Consider the following 22,166-nt stretch of genomic DNA (forward strand, 5'->3'; position numbering starts at 1 on the left):
TGTGAGGCTAGCAATTCCAATGAAGAGCCTCGATGAACTACATAGGAGAAGCTGGCTGGCTGAAGAAGCTGTGAAAATTCTCTCTTCTCCCTTAAAAGCCTTCAACTGATTGGAACAAATCCACAAATTGGATTATCTCATTTGTGGGTGACACTCCCTTAGTCGATCATAGATATAATCAGTCACAGCTGCAATCAAATGACTGATGGTTTAATATACCAGCTTTCTGGCTTATCAGTCAGTCACGAAATATCCTTGTAGCAACAGTCAGGCCAGCGCTTGCCTGGCCAGGCAACTGGGCATCATCACCTAGCCAAGTTGACACCAGAACCTAACCATCACATGGATGGAGCTGTTACTGCTGCCATCTGTCCCCAGAATAGGGTCACACACAGGATTGATATTTAAGAAGATATTTAACAGAAACAAAGGCAAGGGTGCTGGGCCAACAACAAAGGAGTTCTGGAGTCAGGGTCCTGGAAGCTGTGGTGCTAGACATTAACCCTTTGGTGGCTTTATAATGAGGTGGGTCAGGAGAGGTGTCCTGAGGCAGGGGAGGGGGCAACAGGGCAACATCTTTTTTCCAACCAAGGCACAGTATTTCAATGATTCAACAACTAATATCTTACCAGTACCTACCACTTGTCCCTGCTAACTGAAGCTTTAGCAAGGAGTTTAGAATTACATGTTTGGTTTAAAACAATCAAAGTCCACTCCACATTGGTAAACTGGGGTTTGGATCACCTTCTCTGGAGACATGTGGTCATTCAGAAGGTGAACAAAAGGATAAAATCAAGACTTCGCCAGCAAAGAAGAGGGTGCTGAGGGAAGATGAATTGGCATAGACGGTCAGTAGTTTCTGGGATGCATTCCCTGATCCACTCCGCATTGGCGAGGTAGGGTGGGATTTGGGGACACAAACAAGAGCAGATGCCTGAGGCCGCAGGGGTTGATGGTGAGTGTCCCTTGAAGCATAGCCAGGCTCACTGAGGCCTAGGGTAACCTTCCTGTTGAGGGGTTTTCTAGAATGTGAGACTCCTAGTGCTAAAACCAGCAAAGCCCTGGGCAAATTGGGATTAGTTAATTACTCTATAGCAATACTAATTAGTCTTTGATCTGCATGATGTTACTAAAAAGGAGCTAGAAAGAGCCAGAGGTTAAGTGCCTTGCTCAAGTCCACCTGCTAATTCATTCGTTCCTTTTCTTCAATTAGCCACATACTCAATGTCACTTAATTTTTTAAATCCTGGGTTGTGGCTATTGTTCCGTGGGTAGAGAAGATGTGATTATAATATACAATGGTAATAATATGGATAATAACCCTTTCTGAGTCCCTAACATCTGCCCAGCACAGCTCTCAGCACAACACATGTATTAATCTATTGAATCTTCACAACAATCCAAAGAAATAGGTACCATGGGTTATCCCATTCTACAGATGAACAGATTGAGGCAAAAAGAGGTTAAGTAACTTGCCAAGGTCTCACAGCTGTTAAGTAAATGGACCAGGACATCTTGGGTAGTCATGCTCCAGAGCTTATGCTCATAATCATTCACTGTACTATCCATCCCCATCTCAGGACTGCACAACCCATGGATGGAACCTACTCCCAAGTTCACATCCCTCTGACTCCAAAGCCAATATATTATCACTCAAGCTCCCCAGTGCAAATGTAGTTCCCTATTAGGCTGACACATGTTTAGATGAAGAGGAACGGGAGGTTAAGAAGGTAACAACTAGCTTGCACCTGGGTTGAACTTCTTTTCAAGAGGTTAAGCTTGGGGGTGTAGCACCACAAGGAGTGTGACACTGTGAGTTAGCAGGCCCCTTTCTGTCACTGAATCTCAGTTTCCAGGTATAAAATGAGGAAGATCATCTGGTCATCATCTGGACCAAATGATGGTAAAGGCCTCGTCTATGACAGGGGAACGCAACACTCATTCATTCAATGTTTTCAACTCAAAAAACTAGCCAAGGTCAGGAATATCAAAATAGCAATCAACATGAAAGAAAATCCAATTAACCTAAAGCAGCTGTGGCATCATTGCTCTCCCTTTTTACCCCTTGATGGTTTGCTTTGCAGGCTGCTCATGTAAAAAATCAGGCCTCAGTTTCAGGATAAGCTGAAGAAATAAAGGAAACAAGAAAGATTCTTTCTTGTTCATCTTTACAGATATCTTCTATGATGAAACCATTTCTGAACCTCCACCCAGCCAAAAAAAAAAAAAAAAAAGCTTGTATCTGCATTTTCCCCCTTCCACACAAGCAAGAATGTTTTTCTTTCTTTCTCTTCATCTTGACACTTTCACTTCCTTTGCTGCAAGGCGAGTTGGCCACCAGATTTAGGCTATTTTCAGTGAGGCCAGCATTTTATGACATTCCAGCCTCCAAGCAGAACCTGTGTGCAGAGTTTCTCTTCAAGATGATTGGACTGCTCTATCCAGCATTACTGAGGTGAGTGGAATCCCTAATAAATCATCGATGTCATATTACCTGTAGAAATATTTATACGCTTTAGTTCGTGATTTATGAGTAAGTTGCTTTGTGTTATGCCCACTTCAAGGTACACTGAATTCACCATCTCCATTTCCATTTAAATCTCCGCAAGAGAGTGTTCTGGTCCCATTGCCTTCTCTCTTGCAGGAGATGCACAAATTGCTCAGCAGAAGACTGAATCCAGGCTTCAGAAGATGAAGTGCTTTCCCACTAACAGACTGTCCCATTCCTTAGGGACCTCAACACTGCTTCTTTCTTAGGCTCTAGCACATCTCCTTGTGTTTTTCTAACCCCAAACTTTCTTTTACTTACCCTTGAAGAGAAATACAATGTAAGTTCCCCAGAGGCAAAGACTATAATCTTTCCTCTAGGTGTTACCTTTTTAATAAGTAACTCCAGAGCTACATCTGTTGGTAGGTAATGCTAATCAAGTAAGTCATTTATTTAAAAGGGTGCTTTTCTCTCCCACAATGTGGGGCTCCATCAGGACTAAGAAGGGCCTAAAACATAGTTGCTATTCTCAAGGATTGTAATCTTATTGGGAGACAAGCATCATATTCATTCATGTATACATTCAGTAACAAATATTGAGTGTTTACTGTGTACTGGGTATTTGGGGTATGATATAAGTGGTTTCGGAACTCGGAAGTCAGAATCCTGGTGCAGGGATTAAGAGTAGAGTTATGGCAAAAGGGTCCCAAATCCACATATACCACAAGCATTGTCTGCAAACTTTAGTCCGTTTATTCATAAATTCAACAAATATTTACTGAGAGTCTGTGACATACCTGGTAGAATGAAAAATGTCTCAGGCATATCCGTGCATTTTCTAAAAGCATTTGGATGCAGTTCTGATAATTAAATTCAAGTCCATTTAAAAGTTTTATTGAGTTTGTAATGTTCTTTTGTCATTGGGTGATTTCTCAATCAAGGATGTTAAAAGTTTATTATCAGCTTGGGGGTGCACAGAGTTAACGTAAAAATGTGTTATATTCTTTATAAACTAAGCTAAACTAGTGTAGGTTATGAAAAAACATTAAATAATGCATAAATTTTATTTTTAAATAATTTAAGAATACATTAATTTTTTCATATAATTGCTGTACATTAAATATGATAAATAGATAAATTTAGACATCCAAGTCTTAGTCTCACTGAACAATCCTGATTATTTAGCTCCATTTCTGCAGTTAAGCTTTTTCTGGGCCAAAAGCAAAGTATACCTCAATTTCTGTATGTATGGGTCTTTATCTTTTCAAAGTCCTTTCTCCATACATTATCTGATTGAATGTCACCATCACTATGAAAAAGGGACAGGGCGGGAATCTCTATCCCCATCTCAAAGATGAAGTTAGAGGGCTTAAGAATAAGGAGTAATTTATGCAGATAAAAAATGGGCAAATGGTCGGGAAAATGTCTAGAGACTTCATTTAGAAAGAGTAAGGTGGAATTCCTTTCTTCTACTAGCCATTATTCAAGTTCTAAGAAACCTATGCTCACCTTAAATGTCCATCTATTAAAATAGAAGTAGAGGGCGGGCCGCGGTGGCTCAGCGGGCAAAGTGCTTGCCTGCTGTGCCGGAGGACCTCGGTTCGATTCCCGGCCCCAGCCCATGTAACAAAAAACGGAGAAACAGAATACAATAAAACAAGAAAATGTTTAAAAATGTTTCCCTTCCTTCCTTCTCTCTGTCTTTCCTTTAAAAAAAAAAAAAAAAAAAAAAAAAAAAAAATAGAAGTAGAGGCATTTTATGAAGGTCCAGAAAAAAGGCAACAACAAAAGAATATTTTTGACACAATGGAAAATCAAATCTAAAGTCTAAGAAGCAGAATGATGAATAACAGAAAAACTTATGGGCTGCTGAGTGAGGTGTAAAAGTTGGTTGAATGGGATTTGGCAACCCATAATTCCTGTTAACTCCACTTTAAAGGACTAATAATTCCCTGTGACCCTGGAAAAATGCTGTAGATTATACTATATTGGACCTCATTTTAGTTGACGCACATTTAAGTAAGAGGCAGCACTGTGAACAGGAGGGGTTTGGGTTTAAATTCTGTCTGCAGAGCACATTAAGTATTGGGCAACCACTCACTCTCTTATGACTTCAACTTCTTCCATCTCTACACTGAGCATGATAATACTTCCCTTGCACAATTGTTTCCAAGATTAGAGACACTGTAGGAAGAACACTTAATGAGGTGCCCGGGACACAGCAGTAACTCACCCAAGGGTTCTACCTATTGTTTGTGGTGGTGGTGGTAGTTTTTACTAATATGTGAACCTGAGCATTACACTTTGAGTCAAACGATGTGTGTACATCTTTACTTTTCCCCTAAGTAACTATGAACTATGGTTGAAGGTATTTAGCCTCCTTTCTATGTAAAAATGAGTATAATTGCCCTTTCTATTTTCATTTTGAGGTCCAAATGAAATGGTAAATGTGAAATACTTCATAAATGCCAATGTCAATGAAATTTCTCTTAAATGCCAATGTCAAAATTATAGAGATAGATTTTTTTTTACCATTGTAAACAAATGCCTTTTATTAGAACCACTTGTGACTTTGTCATAGTGAACTCTTTTCTTTATCACATAGTTGTGTACCCATCACCATGATCATTTTTAGAACATTCGCATCACTCCAGAAAAAGAAATAAGAAGAAAAAAGCAAAAAACTCATACATCCCATACCCCTTATCCTTCCCTCTCATTGACTACTACTATTGCAATCTACCCAATTTTTTTACCCTATATCTTGCCTTCTGTTATTTATTTATTTATTTATTATTTTTTTACTCATGAAGATAAAATGTCATTGCCACTAAGTCCTTGAAAACGAATCACCCCCATTAAAATGTAGACATATCACTCACTGCATATGATTCATTCAAGGTATCACTGAAAGAAGCAGAAAGGAAAGCATTCTATCCATCTGAAATCCAAAGAACAACAAAAAAAGTAAGATCTCAAACTGCAGCAAGAAATTTAGGGTTAACATGAGGGAAATTTTGTCAATTTTAAGAATGAGGAAACTTTTGAACAGGTTTACGACAATCGTGGTAGACTGCCTACCATTGCAGTGACATCAGAAAGTATCAACAGCCATCTGTCTCTGGTAGCTTATCAGGGAATCAGAGAATCCCAAAGCTCAGGGTGGGGCCAAGTAAAATTGAGGCCCTAAAGGACACTCACTGCAAGGGAGCCAAGGGGTGATCCTGCCAGTTGCCTGCTGCTGTCAGCAAGCTCACTGTTTTCCACAACTCCTCTGCTACTTCTGTTCGAATGTATACTGTATTGGTTTTAAAATCTCTGCATCTGGTAAACGGGAGGGAGCTGACGGCAAATGCAAAGCTGTCTGCTAAGCCAGAGGCTAAAATCGCCCAAGAATGTTCCGTGGAAAGCTGGAGGGCAGTGAAGGGCTGGAAATCAACATCTTGAAGTTCCTTCCATCCTTATGCATTTATGATATCATCCAGGAAATATTTAAACAAAGTAGATGGAACTAAATGTCTTGCCAGGTGGTAGCTTGTGACATATACAGATAGCCCCTGACTCACAAAGAGACGACAGAGGTCCCATACATACAAACAGCTGCCGCCACCCTGCAGCTGCCATGCACTGTGAGAAAAAAAGAAAAAAAAAAGAAAGGGGAAAGAAAAAAATAAACTTGGACCACTTGCAGATTCGGCACGTTCAGAGGCAAAGAAAGGGAAGAAGCTGTGGAAACAGGAACTCCATGAGGGAATGGACTCTCAGGAGAAAATTTCAGCCACAGAGAGGGGGTTGGCAGCAACCCCCTCTCTTTATGCTGAAAAGTCTTCCCCCCAGAGGCTGGCTGCCCTCTCCCATTCCAGCCACCAGAAATTGTACTCATGTAGCATTCTTGGCTCAGATCCTTTTTTGGAAGAAGGAAGGCAGGCAATACGAAATAAATAATTGATTTACCATTAGAAAAATTCTTTGTAACAGCTGATAAGATAACCATTCTCATGAGGTTGTTGTGAAGATAAAATGAGTCACTCAATAGTCCTTAGAACTGTGTCCAATATATGGTATAACACCGAGAAGTGTTATAGAATTGTTAGTTCTCTTTCTTACAATGATTATTTCCATTTTACGGATGAGCGAACTGAGGCTTAGAGAACTTGAATGACTCTACATAGGCTACATAACTTAGAACTGGAAAAGGATTCAAATTCAGGTGTCTCTCTGTCTTCAAATCCCACAATTTTAAACACTGTGGCATATGGGATGGGGATGGAGGGATATGAGGGGCAGTCATTCCCAAACTAGAAGGAATTAACTCCATCCGATTGTTTTCCTACTGAAAATAAACTGAGCTCAGCTGCAGCAAGGAAACAGGAGTTTTGACAGGTGGCAAGGGCAAATACATTTGGGGCAGGGTGGGGGGGCCAATAAGGAACAGGGAAGCATGGGTGAGGGGTACTGAGTCTGAGGCTGGGAGTTAGTGATGCCTGTGGGTGGCAGGTGTAGAAAAAAAGGGGCAGTTTGGAGGGAGTTGATGACACACCTCGATCTATGTGAAATTTTGTCTAAGGTTGATCCTATCCTCAGGAAAGGGAGAGGAGGATTTCTATCTTTTTCCCTTTTACTCCTTAACCCACCCATGGCTCCAGATACCTTATTAATATTCTTGGTAAGTGAAAAGATAGGTTAAACAAACTTCTGCTAGCTGATTGGAAACATAACCCTTCTACGTTTGTCATACATTTCTTTGGGGAAATGCATGCTGATTTCCAAATAAATGACATGTAATTTAATATGACGTGCATATGCTTTAGTCTTAATGGGCAGGGCACTGTGCTTGGAGCTGGTGATCCCAAAATAAATAAGACAAGGTTCCAGCCCTTGAGCCTTCCAGAGTCTGGTGGGAAGGGATGTTTAACAAAGAGATAACTTGACGAACATCACGAGAGAGGTGTGTACACCAGGCCACAAAAAGCACAGGGGTAGGAGAGTAGGAAATTGCTTTAAAATGAACTTTTGGAATTCAACGTCTCTGCAAGTTGGGAATTGCATACAATGCTTTAGAAGTTACAAGAAGGACACGCTTACCAATCAGAACTGAATGAACTTATTATTCACCAGGACTGTTGCCTGCTTTTTTCCTGGCAAGTGGTGGTACCAATACCTGTGTTTTGGACTGTTGGTTTTGCTTTTTTTTTCTTCCCAAGAGGGTAGAGAGGGGTGGTTGCATCAACTCTGAATTCAGACTCTTCTGATTTAAATCTGGCTGTCATTTACTATGACCTTGGGCAAATGTCTTCTCTAGGTCTCAGTTTCCTTGACTATGTAAAATGGGGCTAATGAAAATACCTTCTTCTAGAATTCCTGTGAGGACTAAAGAAGTTAATGTACCAAAAACCCTACATGGAGTCAGCATTTCACTAAAATCTGGTTACAGTTAACTGGGTGATACAATAGGAATAACTGGCTTTGAACTGTGTTTTGCAAAGATAGTTTTAAGTTATATATAAATGAGAATTATATTATTTCATAAATTCTCATATAAATGAGAATTTTAAAATTTTAATAGCATATATTTATCTTCATATATTCTATGACATCACACCCTAAGATGCCTAAATATTGTTGGTTAGGATGAATAAATATTTTAGAAAGTGAATTAATTTTAAAAAGTGTTAAGTAAATAATAGCCAAATGGTAATATATATATATATATATATATGCACATACATAACTGAAAACCATGACAAAGATTAGGAAATACAGCAAGCGTATTTATTTATATACATATAAATATATAAATGCAGGAAGTATATGCATATACTATATATATATATATTTCCATATGTACATATATATATATGGAAAATCATTACAAAAATTAGGAAATGCAGCAAGCAATGGTCTCTCTCCATGTCTTTTTCTCCCTGTAATGAAATTCAGAACTTTCATCTATGACTCTGGGGTAATGCCTGAACTGAAAAGAAACTGTATCCGAATAGCAGAAAAGAATCCTTTCTGCAAACCAGGACTTTCTTGGCCCGGATTTCAATTCTGGTGGAAAAATTCCCTGAAGCCGACGACAGCTGAAATCCTTGCTTGGAATTCAGATGCTCAGAGGAGGAAAATTAGACCCTGAAGTTCTGGGGCTGCCCAAGCAGCTTGGGATGCACACAAAGCCCTGAGAGTGAACCTGCCACCTGTCTGCCTCCATGAGCTGGGGGAGCATAAACCAGAGGGGGTTCAGGTTTCGAGAAGGCAGTGGGGAGGAGACAGAGAGAGGGAACGAATGACGGAGAAAGGAGCAGAAAGACAGGTCTGTGTCAGCTCATACCCTGGGTTTCCCCCAAGTTGCAGCCTGGTTTCTGGGGCACCCAGTCACCTTTACCCCTTTTTTTGTAAAAATCACCTCCAGGAAAGTCCCCCACTTTTTACAGTTGGCTTTTGAAGTTAACAGAAGGGTCATGCTCAGATGGGGTTTCCCTGGGGTCAGTGTCCTATCAGGGCCTCTCCTGACCCTGTGGTATCACCCCCACGGATGGGCACACAGCACCAGAGAGACAATTTGTCTGGGCTTTTAAAGATGTCCATTAGGCAGAGGGTGAGCTGAGTACTACCTGGGTGTCTTCTGCTCCTTTACTCCCGTGGAGCTGTCCTCTCCTGAGCATCCTCACCTGCTTTCCACCAACCTTGTCATGGTCTCATTCCTTATACCATGTAAGAATCAATCCCCCAGAGGAACCCACTCTAGGAGGAGGGAGTACAGAGGAAATGCACTCCTTGAGTCATGTACAGGGGAACTTACAGATAAATTCCTTTGTTGCAGCCTCAAGAATAAGGTTGCCAGAGAAAAATGCAGGATACCCAATTAAATTTGACTGTTGGAAAAACAACAAATAATTTTCTAATTTAACTGGATATCCTGTATTTTTATTTGCAAAATGCTATTCTGAATTTTAAAGTGGGGGAAATGAGGCTTGGAGAGGTGAAAACTCTTATGCTAAGCCACAGTGCTTGTGGACAGCAGAGTAGAGATTTTCAACCCAGATCTGCTGATTTCCAGGCCAGTGCTGGGTCCACAGCACCCCTCAGGGATGCAGGCCTTGAGCTACACAGATGGATGAAATATTGGAAAATGATACATTCTCTAAGGAGTTTTTTTGGGGGGGTGCCTCCTGAATGCCTTGCTCATAACATAGGAAGTCACTCAATAAACTGTGGGTGGATGTAATTGAACTGAATTATCACCATACGTGGTAACTAGGAGACTGCCCCTCTCCTATAAACACTCTTAAGGAAAGACTTGTTCCTCCTTCCAGCATAAGTTCCCCTTCAACGTTGCTCTTCAGTGCCTGGAGCGGAATTTGTCCCCTGTGTCTACGTATTGGTGAATGACTTCATGAGACACAGCTTCAATCACAGTCTTGTGTCGCATCATATCCATTTTACGAGTGGAGGAAGCCCCAAATGCTGAAGGAATTGGCTGGCCCCAGGAATCAACCAGGCCTCTCTTGACTCTTGGCTGCCTCACCAGCACTTGAAGCTCTCTATCTGCGCTTTAGTTGTTTTAGGGGAGCAGAGGCTGTGGTGATAAGAAGGGGGAGGTAGTGTCCTGCTAGGAGAATTCTCTCCTGCCCTACGGTGGGATGAATCGATGGATGCGAAATTTCCTTCAGTCTAATTTCTTTCTTAGATCTGTGAAGCTCTATATTTGCATACAGCAATCTGGATGGAATGCCTGCAGCACATAAACATGGCAAACTCTACTTGAAAACAAAGAAAAAACACCTTTCAGGAGCAGGCCTCCCCCTCTTCAACCATGTCAGCCACCAGGTCCCAAGAAAACTGCTCTGACTCTGCACAAGGGAACATGCTACCCTTTCCATTTTATTACTGGCCTTTTCTTCCATGTCTTCATCACTTGGTCCATGAAGGGTGGTGGATAGTAGGTGCCGCAGGGAAGTGTTTCTAAAGAAAATGTGGAGCATGCATGAGTGGTTCAGCAGTAGAATGCTTGCCTGCCATGCAGGAAACCTAGGTTCAGTTTCCATGCCATGCACCAAAACAAAAAAAGAAAGAAAATGTGGACCCAAATCTGTCACCATTGGCACAGTCAGCTATCTTATAATAATTTTCATTCCCATTAAAGTAATAAATGTTCACTGCAGAACATTTGAAAATGCTAACAAGTATAAAGAAAGCAATAAAAGCTACCCACAATCCCGTCACACAGAGATATAACCTCTCCTAAAATTGTGGTGTATTTCCTAAGTATCTCTGCACATATAATAAACATACGTGGACTCATGCTTTATATATGACTTTGTAGTCCACTTTTTTCACCTAACAATTCTTAAACACTTCCCCAAATCATTAGAGACACTGCAAAGGATCCTTATGACTTCAGTGAATCTTTAATGGTTTCGTTAGAAATGGCCATAATTTGTTCAACTATACTTACCTAGCTGAATATTTAGCTTGTTTCCAATGTTTTCCCCAATAGAAATCACATAGTAGTGAATACCTTCTTCACATACATTTTATCAGACCCTTGGTATTTGTTCTCTTTGGTCTAAAATTTAAGGTAAAATGGTATCTGTTCTGAGACAGCCTTATGTGTTTTACCAAGTCTGCTGTTTATCATGCTAGACAAAGAGCACTATGTCTTCCAGAAACCCCAACAAATTGGGTTCGATTATAGACCAAGGATACCAGGGACCTTTGTCAAATGGGAGGGTGGGAACTCCTGCACAGCAGAAAGCCACAGCCCTTGTTATGAGAGAGAGACACACACACACCAGATCCCAGGAACAATTTTCAGAGAAACCACCACCCAGTGTAATTCCACCAGGAGCATGATGATAAAAGTTTTCAGAACAGAGCTGCCTGGTATTTTTACAGAACCATCGCTTGCTGATTTAGTTAATGATAATGTTCGGTTCCAAATTTCCTCTGAAAGGGAGTTTTAAGTGTTCTCAACTTGGATGGGGCTGGCTTAAAAATAAACAAATAAGTTATGTAAGTCCAAATTTTAGAGGATCAGGTTTTGAAAGCCAAGACCCTGGTGCAGGATTAAAGGGACCTGCCTCCCATCTTGCGGTTGAGCCTCACGTGCAGCCAGCAGGGTGGAGCAGCAAGGGAGTGAGCCAGCTCGCCCTGAAATCCAGCTTCTAATTTGGAACACTAATACCCAACAGGGCCCAGCGTGGGGTGCGCCCCATGGTGGCTAGCAGACATTCGTGGTGCTTAGAAGACAGTGGAGAGAAACAAACAAACAAAAAAGCAAGTGCAAATGCCAGTAGATGATGTGACTGTCTTTTTCTTTTACTCTCTTCCAGTCATAGGGGTTCTGAAAGATTACGCGGTGTTATTTTAGTGCTGTCATCTTCTTGAGGGCAGGCTGCATTTTGGTGGGAAGTGTGGTGGTTACTGGGTGTTGCCTTTTCGAGGGCTTGTATGGCTCCTCTAAAAAGGAGGACATCAGATCGCCAAAGCTACCACTGTGGATGGAGCCCTACTTTGGGCCCATCTGTGGGAGCCACTGCAAGGGACAGTTAGAAGGTCAACACTCCGGTGGTATCCAGAACCCTCCAACGACCTCCAAAAGTTATGTGAATATGTGAAACATCAGGAAAGACTCCATTCATTCAAATATTTATGCAACACGTTTATTGAGAGCTCAGTAAGAACTTAGGTACTGGAGGTCTAAGGGTTAGAAGATAAACCTTAGGTTACTTATTCGAGTGTCTTCACATATAGCCTTCAAGACTAGAATGTGCCTATCTGTCCATTAAGAATAAAAAGCTACACAGGCCAGGAATGCAAGGTAGAGTTCAGATTGCCAGGAGCAAGATGAGGGTGGGATCTCAGCAACTAACCTCGTAATAGCCACAGCTCTGTTCTAGCCAATAAAGGGCTTCCTGAAACGTAGTTCCACTATAGTAGAGCCATATTTTTCATATTTTCCAAAGAGGCAGGAGAACATCATTTCTATGTAAAATATCCTGACTTTAAAAATGTTGGCTGAATTTTTTTAAACACTATGCAAACTAAACAAAACATATGAATAGGCTGAATCAGGGCCACCAATGAGAGCTCTGATAGAGACTACATTTGATAATCTAGCGAGATAGCTACCCAGTAGGAAAAAGCATGTTACGCAAGCGGGACGTTTCATAGGGTCACATTTTTGTTTCAAGAGCATGTGTATTTACACATAAAAAAAATATGGTAGGAGATTTACCAAAATGTTACCATTGGATATTCCTGGTGATAGGATTACAAATGAATTTTTTTTTATTGATTCTTTCTTTGGTATAAAATTTTTACAATGAGCAAGCATTAATCTGGAATCAGAATTTTCAGTCTTTTTTATAAATAAAAAAGTGTCAGTAGCACAACATTGTGAAGGTAATTAAGAGCGCTGAATTATATATATGTGAATGTGGTTTAAAGGGGAAATATCAGGTTGTATATATGGTAACAAGATGAAAAGTTTTTTTTTAAATGTATGGAACTGTGCTACACAACCAGTGAAACCTAAGTTAAACCAGGGACTATAGTTAACAGTATTAATATAAAAATGTGCTTTTATCACTTGTAGCAAATGTTCTACACTAATGCAAGGTTTTAATAATAGGGCAATATATGGGAATTCTGCATTTTATGCGTGATTGTCCTGTAAACTCACAGCTTCTCTAATAAAGAAAAAAAGTTTCAGAGAGTGAATAAAAAAAATAAAAATAAAAAGATTCAAGTGCTTTTAGATTAGCACAGATAAAATATTATAAAAGTTTTAAGAAATAACAAAAGATTTAAATGATAAGGGTTTTTGAAAAATAAGATTTTTGAGTCTGAATAAGAAAACTTTATGGGTACGTCAGACATTTGCAATGCTGGGGAAGGAGGTGACTGGCTATGGGCTTCACAGGCATTACCTTATTTATTCTTCCTGGATTATTTGGATTAGTACTATTGTTAGTTGCATTGCACGGGACAGGCAATGCAACTTGAAGAGGTTAAGGACCTTGGAAAGAAAATGCAGTGCGTAAGTAGCAGAGCCAGAATTCAAAACCCAAGTCATCCACCTCCAGAGCCTTGAGTATAACCAACCTCAAATAAGAAAACTAGGAAGGAAATTGTGATGCCAAAGGCATGGAGATGATAGCAGGGTATAAGAGGAAGGAAGTGATGAAGTGAGATAGGTAGGCTGAAGCTAGTCATGAGCCCAGGATTCAAATACCATGTTAAGGAATTAGACCTTATTTATGGTCTGTGGGATTCATTGACATTTCCATTATTGGAAGGAGATGGTACCACATTGTTGTAGGATGCCCATTGAACTTGGAGAGTTAGCATCCCTAAGTTTGAATGCTGCCTCCACCATTTATTTGGTATTGTCATAGTCAGGTTCATGTGACAACTTGGCCAAGTAGTGGTACCTGTTTGTCTGGTTGGGCAAGTGCTGGCCTGTCTGTTGCAATGAGGACATTTCATAGAATTAAGTCATGACCACGTCAGCTGCATCCACAGCTGATTCCATTTGTAATCAGCCAAGAGGAATGTCTTCTGCAATGAGTGATGCTAAATCTAATCACTGGAAGCCTTTTAGGGAGGATTCAGAGAGACAGGCTCTCTTCCTGCTTCGGGTGGCGAGCCTCTCCTGTGGAGTTTATCCAGACCCTACATCAGAGTTGTCGGTTTCACAGTCTGCCCTGTGAATTTTGGACTCTATGTTCCCACGGTGACATGAGACACTTTTATAAATTTTATATTTGCAAGTGTTTCCTATTGATTCCCTTTCTCTAGAGAACCCTAACTAATAAACTTGGTACCAGGAGTGCTTCTTAAGAAACAGTCTTAAAGATGGATTTTTATGAATGGTTTTCTACTCTGACTGGACTCAAAGGCACTAAGGACTCTGATTCCCATAATCAGAATGACACTACCAATCCATGGAGTGAGTTGGCAAAAGAGATAGTCAAAATATCACCATTTGATTCTCCTAATGCTTCACTTGTATGAAGCCAGGCTCTAGGGGATAATGTTTTTGACACCTTTATGGAGTTTTTTGGAAATAAGAGGTATACAGAGTTTGGCTGGTTGTTGTTAGATACACTGGATACATTAGGAGTGAAAGGGATAGGCTTAAGGTTTCAAACGAGGAGCTTAAGTGCCATCTCACAGATGTAGATGTTTCTATGAGTATCCTGAAGGAAAATCTTATTTCCTGTAGCTGTACACTTGAGATCTCTGAAAATCAAACTCAGAATCTTATTGTTATAGTAGCAACTTTACAACACAAACTGAAATCTCAATGTTGCATGGTGTCTGCTGTTAAAGTGAGGGCATTGATTGGAAAGGAGTGGGACCCTGAAAAATGGGATGGTGACATATGGATTGATAATGATGTCGGGGGTGAGGTTGAAACCCTAGGTCATGCTGAGTCTTCTCTAGATAACCCTGTAATAATCTGCCCTGAGGACATAGCTGCCCCACCTCCACCTGCCTTGAAGAGTTGGCCACCCAAGCTCTTCCTGAAGGGATTGGCCCTAGAGTGATTAATCATGTTTCACCAAATAAAACTGCAAATGAAGGCCCTGAAGCAAATGGCTTGGAAGATATTTCTAATTCTTTTCATGACCCATCCCCACCACCCCTCATTTCTTCCAGATGTATAACTAGACTAAAATCCCAATAGGCCCCTAAAGGTGAGGTACAAAGTATCACACATGAGGAGGCACGTTATACTCCAAAAGAACTGCATGAATTTTCCAATTTATATAGACAGAAATCAGGGGAATATGTGTGGCAATGGATTTTAAGGGTATGGGATAATGATGGGAGGAATATAAGGCTGGATTAGGTTAAATTTATGATGTGGGCCCACTAAGCAGAGATTATGCATTCAATGTTATAACTCAAGGGGTTAGAAAAAGTATTAACAGTTTGTTTGGATGGTTGGTTGAAACGTGGATCAAAAGGTGGCCAATATTACCTGAGACTAAAATGCCAAAACTGTGCTGGTATAATGTAGATGAGGGGATCCAGAGGCTTAAAGAGATTGAAATGTTAGAGTGGATTTATCATGCAATGCCTGCTCTTACACCCCAGGAATGTTCAAAGCATGCATCTTTTACCAAAACGGTGAGACATAAATTTGTGAGACTGGTGCCATCATCCCTGAAGAGCTCTGTAGTTTCATTTCTATGTAGGTCAGATATTTTGTAGGAACTGCTGTCACTGAGCTGGAATCCTTAAACACCATGGGGATGACTGGATCCCAAGTTAGCAGAAGCCAGGTGGCAGCACTTAATGACCAAAGACAGGGTAGACGCGGCTATTATAATAGACAACAAACTCAAAGGAGACATCAAAATTATACAACTCGCAGAGATTTGTGGCATTGGCTAATAAATCATGGGGTACCTAGAAATACAGTAGAAGGTCGTCTACTAAATTCTTGTTCAAGCTGTATAAACAAAAAGTTCTAGGTCAGGTGAACAGAACTCTACTTGAATTACAAAAACACAGAGTCACGGCCCCTTAATCAATTTCCAGACTTGAGACAGTTTACAGACCCAGAGCCCCTTGAATGAAGGGGAGGCCAGGTGCATTTGGGGGAGAACCTTGTTACACTGCCACAAATTTATAGTGTTACTCTTCCTCCAAGTCTTCCCCAAGGAAACCGACGGCCTTTTACCAGGGTAACAGTGCATTGGGGAAAAGGAAATGATTGGATATTTCAGGGATTATTAGACACTGGTTCAGAAGTGTCATTAATTCCAGGGGACCCAAAATGTCACTCTGGTTCACCAATCAGAGTGGGGGCTTATGGAGGCCCGGTGATCAATGGAGTTTTAGCTCAGGTCCATCTCACAGTGGATCCAGTGGGCCCCTGGACCCATTCTGTAGTTATTTCTCCAGTTCCAGAATGTATAATTGGAATAGACATACTGAGCAACTGGCAGAATCCCCACATTGGCTCTCTAACTCATGCAGTGAGGGCTGTTATGGTGGGAAAGGCCAAGTGGAAGCCAATAGAACTACCCCTACCTAGCAAATAGTAAATCAGAAGCAATACCAGATTCCTGGAGGGATTGCAGAGATTACTGCCACTCTTAAGGACTTAAAGGATGTGGGGGTGGTGATTCTCACCACATCCCCATTCAATTCTCCTATTTGGCCTGTTCAGAAAACAGATGGGTCTTGGAGGATGACAGTGGATTATTGTAAGCTCAACCAGGTGGTAACTCCAATTGCAGCTGCTGTTCCAGATGTGATATCATTGCTTGAGCATGATAATCAATACATACCCTGGTACCTGATATGCAGCTATTGATCTGGCAAATGCTTTTTTCTCAACAGCTATTAGTAAGGACCACCAGAAACAGTTTGCTTTCAGCCGGCAAGGTCAGCAATATACTTTTACTGTCCTACCTCAGGGGTATATCTACTCTCTAGGCCTATGTCATAATCTTGTCCACAGGGAACTTGATCATTTCTCCATCCCACAAGACATCAAACTGGTCCATTATATTGATGATATCATGTTGATTGGACCTAGTGAACAAGAAGTAGCAACTACTCTAGACTTACTGGTAAGGCATTTGTGTGTCAGAGGATGGGAGATAAATCCAACAAAAATACAGGGGCTTTCCACCTCAGTGAAATTTTTAGGTGTCCAGTGGTGTGGGGCATGTTAAGATATCCCTTCTAAAGTAAAGGATAAGTTTCTGCTGCTGGCCCCTCCTACGACCAAAAAAGAGGCACAATGCCTAGTCAGTCTCTTTGGATTTTAGCAACAACATAGTCCTCATTTGAGCCCATTTATCGAGTGATCAGAAAAGCTGCTAATTTTGAGTGGGGGCCTAAACAAGAGGAGGCTCTGCAACAGGTCCAGGCTGCTGTACAAGCTGCTCTGCCACTTGCGCTGTATGATGCAGCAGATCCAATGGTGCTGGAAGTGTCAGTGGCAAATAGAGATGCTGTCTGGAGCCTTTGGCAGACCCCTATAAAAGAATCACAATGCAGACCCTTAGGATTTTGGAGCAAAGCTGCTGCAGATAACTACTCTCCTCTTGAGAAAGCTTTTGGCCTGCTACTGGGCCTTAGTAGGAACTGAACACTTAACCATGGGCCACCAAGTTACCATGAGACCTGAGTTGCCTATCATGAGCTGGGTATTATCTGACCCATCAAGCCTTAAAGTTGGGCATGTGCAGCAGCACTCTATTGTAAAATGGAAGTGGTATATATGAGATACAGCCAGAGCATGTCCTGAAGGCAAAAGTAAGTCACATGAGGAGGTAGCCCAAATGCCCATGGTCTCCACTCCTGCCACATTACCTTCTCTTTCCCAGACCAGAGCTATGGCCTCTTGGAGAGTTCCTTACAGTGAATTGACTGAGGAAGAGAAAACTCAGGCCTGGTTTACAGATGGTTCAGCACAATATGCAGGTACCACCTGAAAGCGGACAGTTGCAGCACTATAATCCCTTTCTGGGGTTTCCTTGAAGGACAATGGTGAGGGTAAATCCTCCCAGTGGGCAGAACTTTGAGCAGTGCACCTGATTGTTCATTTTGCTTGGAAGGAGAACTGGCCAGAGATGTGTTTGTATACTGACTCATGGGCTGTTGCTAATGGGTTGGCTGGATGGTCAGGGACCTGGAAAGATCATAATTGGAAAGTTGGTGACAAAGAGGTCTGGGGAAGAAGTATGTAGATAGACCTTTCTGAGTGGGCTAAAAATGTGAACATATTTGCGTCCCATGTGAATGCACACCAGAGGGTGACTTCAGCAGAGGAAGGTTTTATTAATCAAGTGGATAAGATGATCCATTCTGCAGATACCAGTCAGCCTCTTTCCTGAGCAACTCCTGTCATTGTCCAATGGGCTCATTTGAACAAAGTGGTCATGGTGGTAGGGATAGAGGTTATGCATGGGTTCAGCAACATGGACTTGCACTCACCAATGCTGACTTGACTATAGCCACTGCTGAGTGCCCAATCTGCCAGCAGCAGAGACCTACACTCAGCCCCTGATAAGGCACCATTCCCTGAGGTGACCAGTCAGCTACATGGTGGCAGGTTGATTACATTGGACCACTCCCTTCATGGAAGGGGCAGCAATTTGTTCTAACTGGAATAGACACATGCTCTACATATGGGTTTGCTTTCCCTGCATGTAATGCTTCTGCCAAAACTACCATCCATGGGCTTACAGAATGCCTTATCCATCATCATGGTATTCCACATAGCATTGCTTCTGATCAACGAACACGTTTCACAGCAAATGAAGTGCAGGGATGGGAACATGCTCATGGAATTCCCTGGTCTTACCATGTTCCCCCTCATCCAGAAGCAGCTGGATTGATAGAATGGTGGAATGGCCTTTTGAAAAGTCAATTACGGTGCCAACTAGGTGACAATACCTTGAAGGACTAGGGAAATGTTCTCCAAGAAGCTGTATATGCTCTGAATCAGAGCCCATGGTATGATGCTGTTTCTCCCATAGCCAGGATCCATGGGTCCAGGAACCAAGGGGGAGGAAATGGGAAGGGTACCACTCACTATTACCCCTAGTGATGCAATAGGAAAATTTTTGCTTCCTGTCCCTGTGACCCTGAGCTCTGCTAGTCTACAGGTTTTAGGTCCAAAAGGGAGAGTGCTTCCACCAAGAGAAACAACCATGATTCCATTGAACTGGAATCTAAGACTGCCACCTGGTCACTTTGGGCTACTCATGGCCCTGGATCAACAGGCCAAGAAGGGGATTACATTATTGGCTGGGGTGATTGACCCTGACTATCAGGGGGAAATAGGACTGCAACTACACAATGGAGGTAAAGAACAGTTTTCTTGGAATATAGGAAATCCCCTAGGGTGTCTTTTAATACTACCATGCCCTGTGATTAAAATCAATGGAAAACTGCAACAACCCAATCTAGGCAGGACAACCAATGATTCTGAAACTTCAGGAATGAAGGTTTGGGTCACCCCACCAGGCAAAGAACCACAGCCAGCTGAAGTGCTTGCTGAAGGTAAAGGGAACATGGAATGGGTAGTGGAAGGAGGTAGTGATAAATATGAACTACGACCATGTGATTAGTTACAGAAACGAGGACTGTAGTGCTGTTTTGTTGATGTTATACTATTTAAGTTGCAAGACATCAAGTTTAAGAATGAATATTACCCAAGAACTTGCACCCTATTCTGGAGAGATTTAATGTGTTTCCAGTTATATGCAGGACAGTTGAGTATTGTTAGATGAAAGAAAAAAAATGCATGTTTTAATGCTTTTATTTAGAAATTAGGTACGGTTTAAGGTGATATGTATAGCTGCCAAGTTGATAAGTTGAAAAGGAGTGGACTGTCATGGTCAGGTTCATGTGTCAACCTGGCCAAGTGGTGGTACCTGTTTGTGTGGTTGGGCAAGCGCTGGCCTATCTGTTGTGGTGAAGCCATTTCATGCAATTAAATCATGATCACTTCAGCTGCATCCACAGCTGATTCCATTTGTAATCAACCAAGGGGAGTGTCTTCTGCAATGAGTCATGCTTAATCTAATCACTGAAAGTCATTTAAGGAGGATTCAGAAGATACAGGCTCTCTTCCTGCTTTGGGCGGTGAGCCTCTCCTGTGGAATTCATCCACACCCTCCATCGGAATCATTGGCTTCATGTGGATTTTCCACTCTTGTGTTACCACAGTGACGTGAGACACTTTTAGAAATTTTATATTTTCGAGTGTTTCTTGTTGATTCTGTTTTTCTAGAGAACCCTAACTAATACACGTATATTGATGGGACTTTAAACCAGACATTTAAACACTTTGCACCCTCATTCATAATACCAGTGAGAACATGTACTTTGTCTACACTGCAGGCTCAAATGAGAAAAGGCATGTAGAAGAACTTTACATACTATAGGGGCCCTCTGTAGTCATCAGAATGTAGTATCTAGCATGGTGCTGGGCACAGAGTGAAGGCTCAAATGTTTGTTTGATGTATAAATGAGAATTTCCAAAGCACATTTTTATGTTGGGGTGAGAGAAGGTGGAGAAAGCTTAGAGCTATTGGGGCCCAAAGTAATTTCACAAAAATAGGTTTGTTCCACCTAATTTTTCAAAAGACTGGTCAAATATTCTTCATATATTTTCAAAGCAGCTTTATAAGTGGTTTTGAAATAAATAATGCATCTTTTACTGTATTATTCTCATTTTAAACATTTTAGGGAGACTTGGCTATTTCAACAAGAATGCATTTAAATTTAACTCTTAGTCTGTAATTCTGAATTAAGAAACATGTACTGGGTATCTGCAATATGGAACATACTGGGATACTCTCTGGTGTAACTGAGAAATTAGGATTTAACAAATTATTATGCCTACTGACTCGTTACATAGATGTTTCTTTTTAATTTCTAGTGCATTTGAATAGCCTGAGGGAAATATTTGAAATTATGTAACTACTGTTAAAAAAATAGAATTACAAAAAAAAGCATTATCATCAATTGTAATAAATTTTCCACACTATTGCAAGTGTTGGTGGTGGGATGGTGTATGCGAATCCTAATTTTCATGCATGATTGTTCTGTAAACCCAACACTTCTTTAATAAAATTTTTTAAACTGAAAAAACAACCTCTGGTATGTAAGTAGGTTCAGCATGACCATGTAAATCAGGCACTCTTAAATAAGGGTACAGGTCAGGGCTGGGATTTGAATCCAGATCTTCTAATCGATATGACTTCCTCTACTATTTCCACCTTTTTCTTCAGTACAAACATGGCCTAATTGTTTTAACAATAACCATCTCTGCTCTGGGACTCTAAAAACTTGCCTTATTGATGGAAAATGTGTACTAAAGGCTTTAATTGCTGAGGTTTCTGTCCTGATTTTCTTGAACCATTTGATCAGGGTCATTGCATGGTGGGCCCAGGGCCTGCCCAATGTCATGTTCAAAGAAGCAGAGTTCAAATAGCCAAAGGAAATTTTAAAAAAAAATTTAATCGCTTTAATTTTTAAAAAACAGTCTTATTATGAAATATAACATATATGCAAAATTAAAGCACAATAAATGTCAAAGAACATTGTAATAAGTAGTTAAAGAACAGATTTCAGAGTTTGGAATGAGTTACTGGGCCATAATTTTAGGTTTTTCCTTCTAGCTACTCTAAGACACTGGAGACTAAAAGAAATATCAATATAATGATTTAGCAGTCGTAACTCATTTGCTAAATCCTATCTTCTCTGTTAAAACTCTTCTTTCTCCTTTGATCCTTCTCCCAATCTTCACGGGAAAGTGGGCTTTGCCCTTTCTAGCCTTTTCTTGTTGAAAAGGGGTGTCAACAATATAGGATAGGGGAATGGAATTAGTTGATATTCTCAGAGAGGCTGGCCCCTCTGGGTTTCAGGACTTATCTGGCCTGGGAATCCATCTGGAGGTTGTAAGTTTCTGGAAAGTAATCTTAGTGCATGAAACTTTTGTAGAATCTCAGATAGAACTCCAGGTATTCCTTAGGGTTAACAGGAAAGGTTTTGGTTGGGGGTTTGGCAAGCTGTGGTAATTAACAATATCTGGCTAAAGCCCCAATTTTCTGGTAGGTATTTTATAAAAGAGATCATACAATATTTATTCCTTTGTTCCCGGTTTATATTGCTTGTTGCTAAGTTTCATTAA

At 41.0% G+C, this 22,166-nt stretch overlaps 1 protein-coding gene across 2 annotated transcripts in view; it reads left to right on the top strand.

The window, feature by feature from the left end:
• Nucleotides 1–2,323: 2,323 nt before the first annotated feature.
• Nucleotides 2,324–22,166, top strand: part of RBPJ (recombination signal binding protein for immunoglobulin kappa J region) — a 312,323-nt gene continuing 292,480 nt past the window's right edge. The window contains exon 1 of one of the 2 annotated variants that reach the window (XM_077136540.1): nucleotides 2,324–2,455. In XM_077136540.1, coding sequence (XP_076992655.1) covers nucleotides 2,424–2,455 — 32 coding nt within the window. In that variant the 5' untranslated portion in view covers nucleotides 2,324–2,423. The remainder of the gene's footprint in view (nucleotides 2,456–22,166) is intronic. The other variant, XM_077136543.1, reaches the window with a different exon arrangement.

Source organism: Tamandua tetradactyla, chromosome 19 (assembly GCF_023851605.1).
Source record: "Tamandua tetradactyla isolate mTamTet1 chromosome 19, mTamTet1.pri, whole genome shotgun sequence".
Classification (NCBI taxonomy): Eukaryota; Metazoa; Chordata; class Mammalia; order Pilosa; family Myrmecophagidae; genus Tamandua; species Tamandua tetradactyla.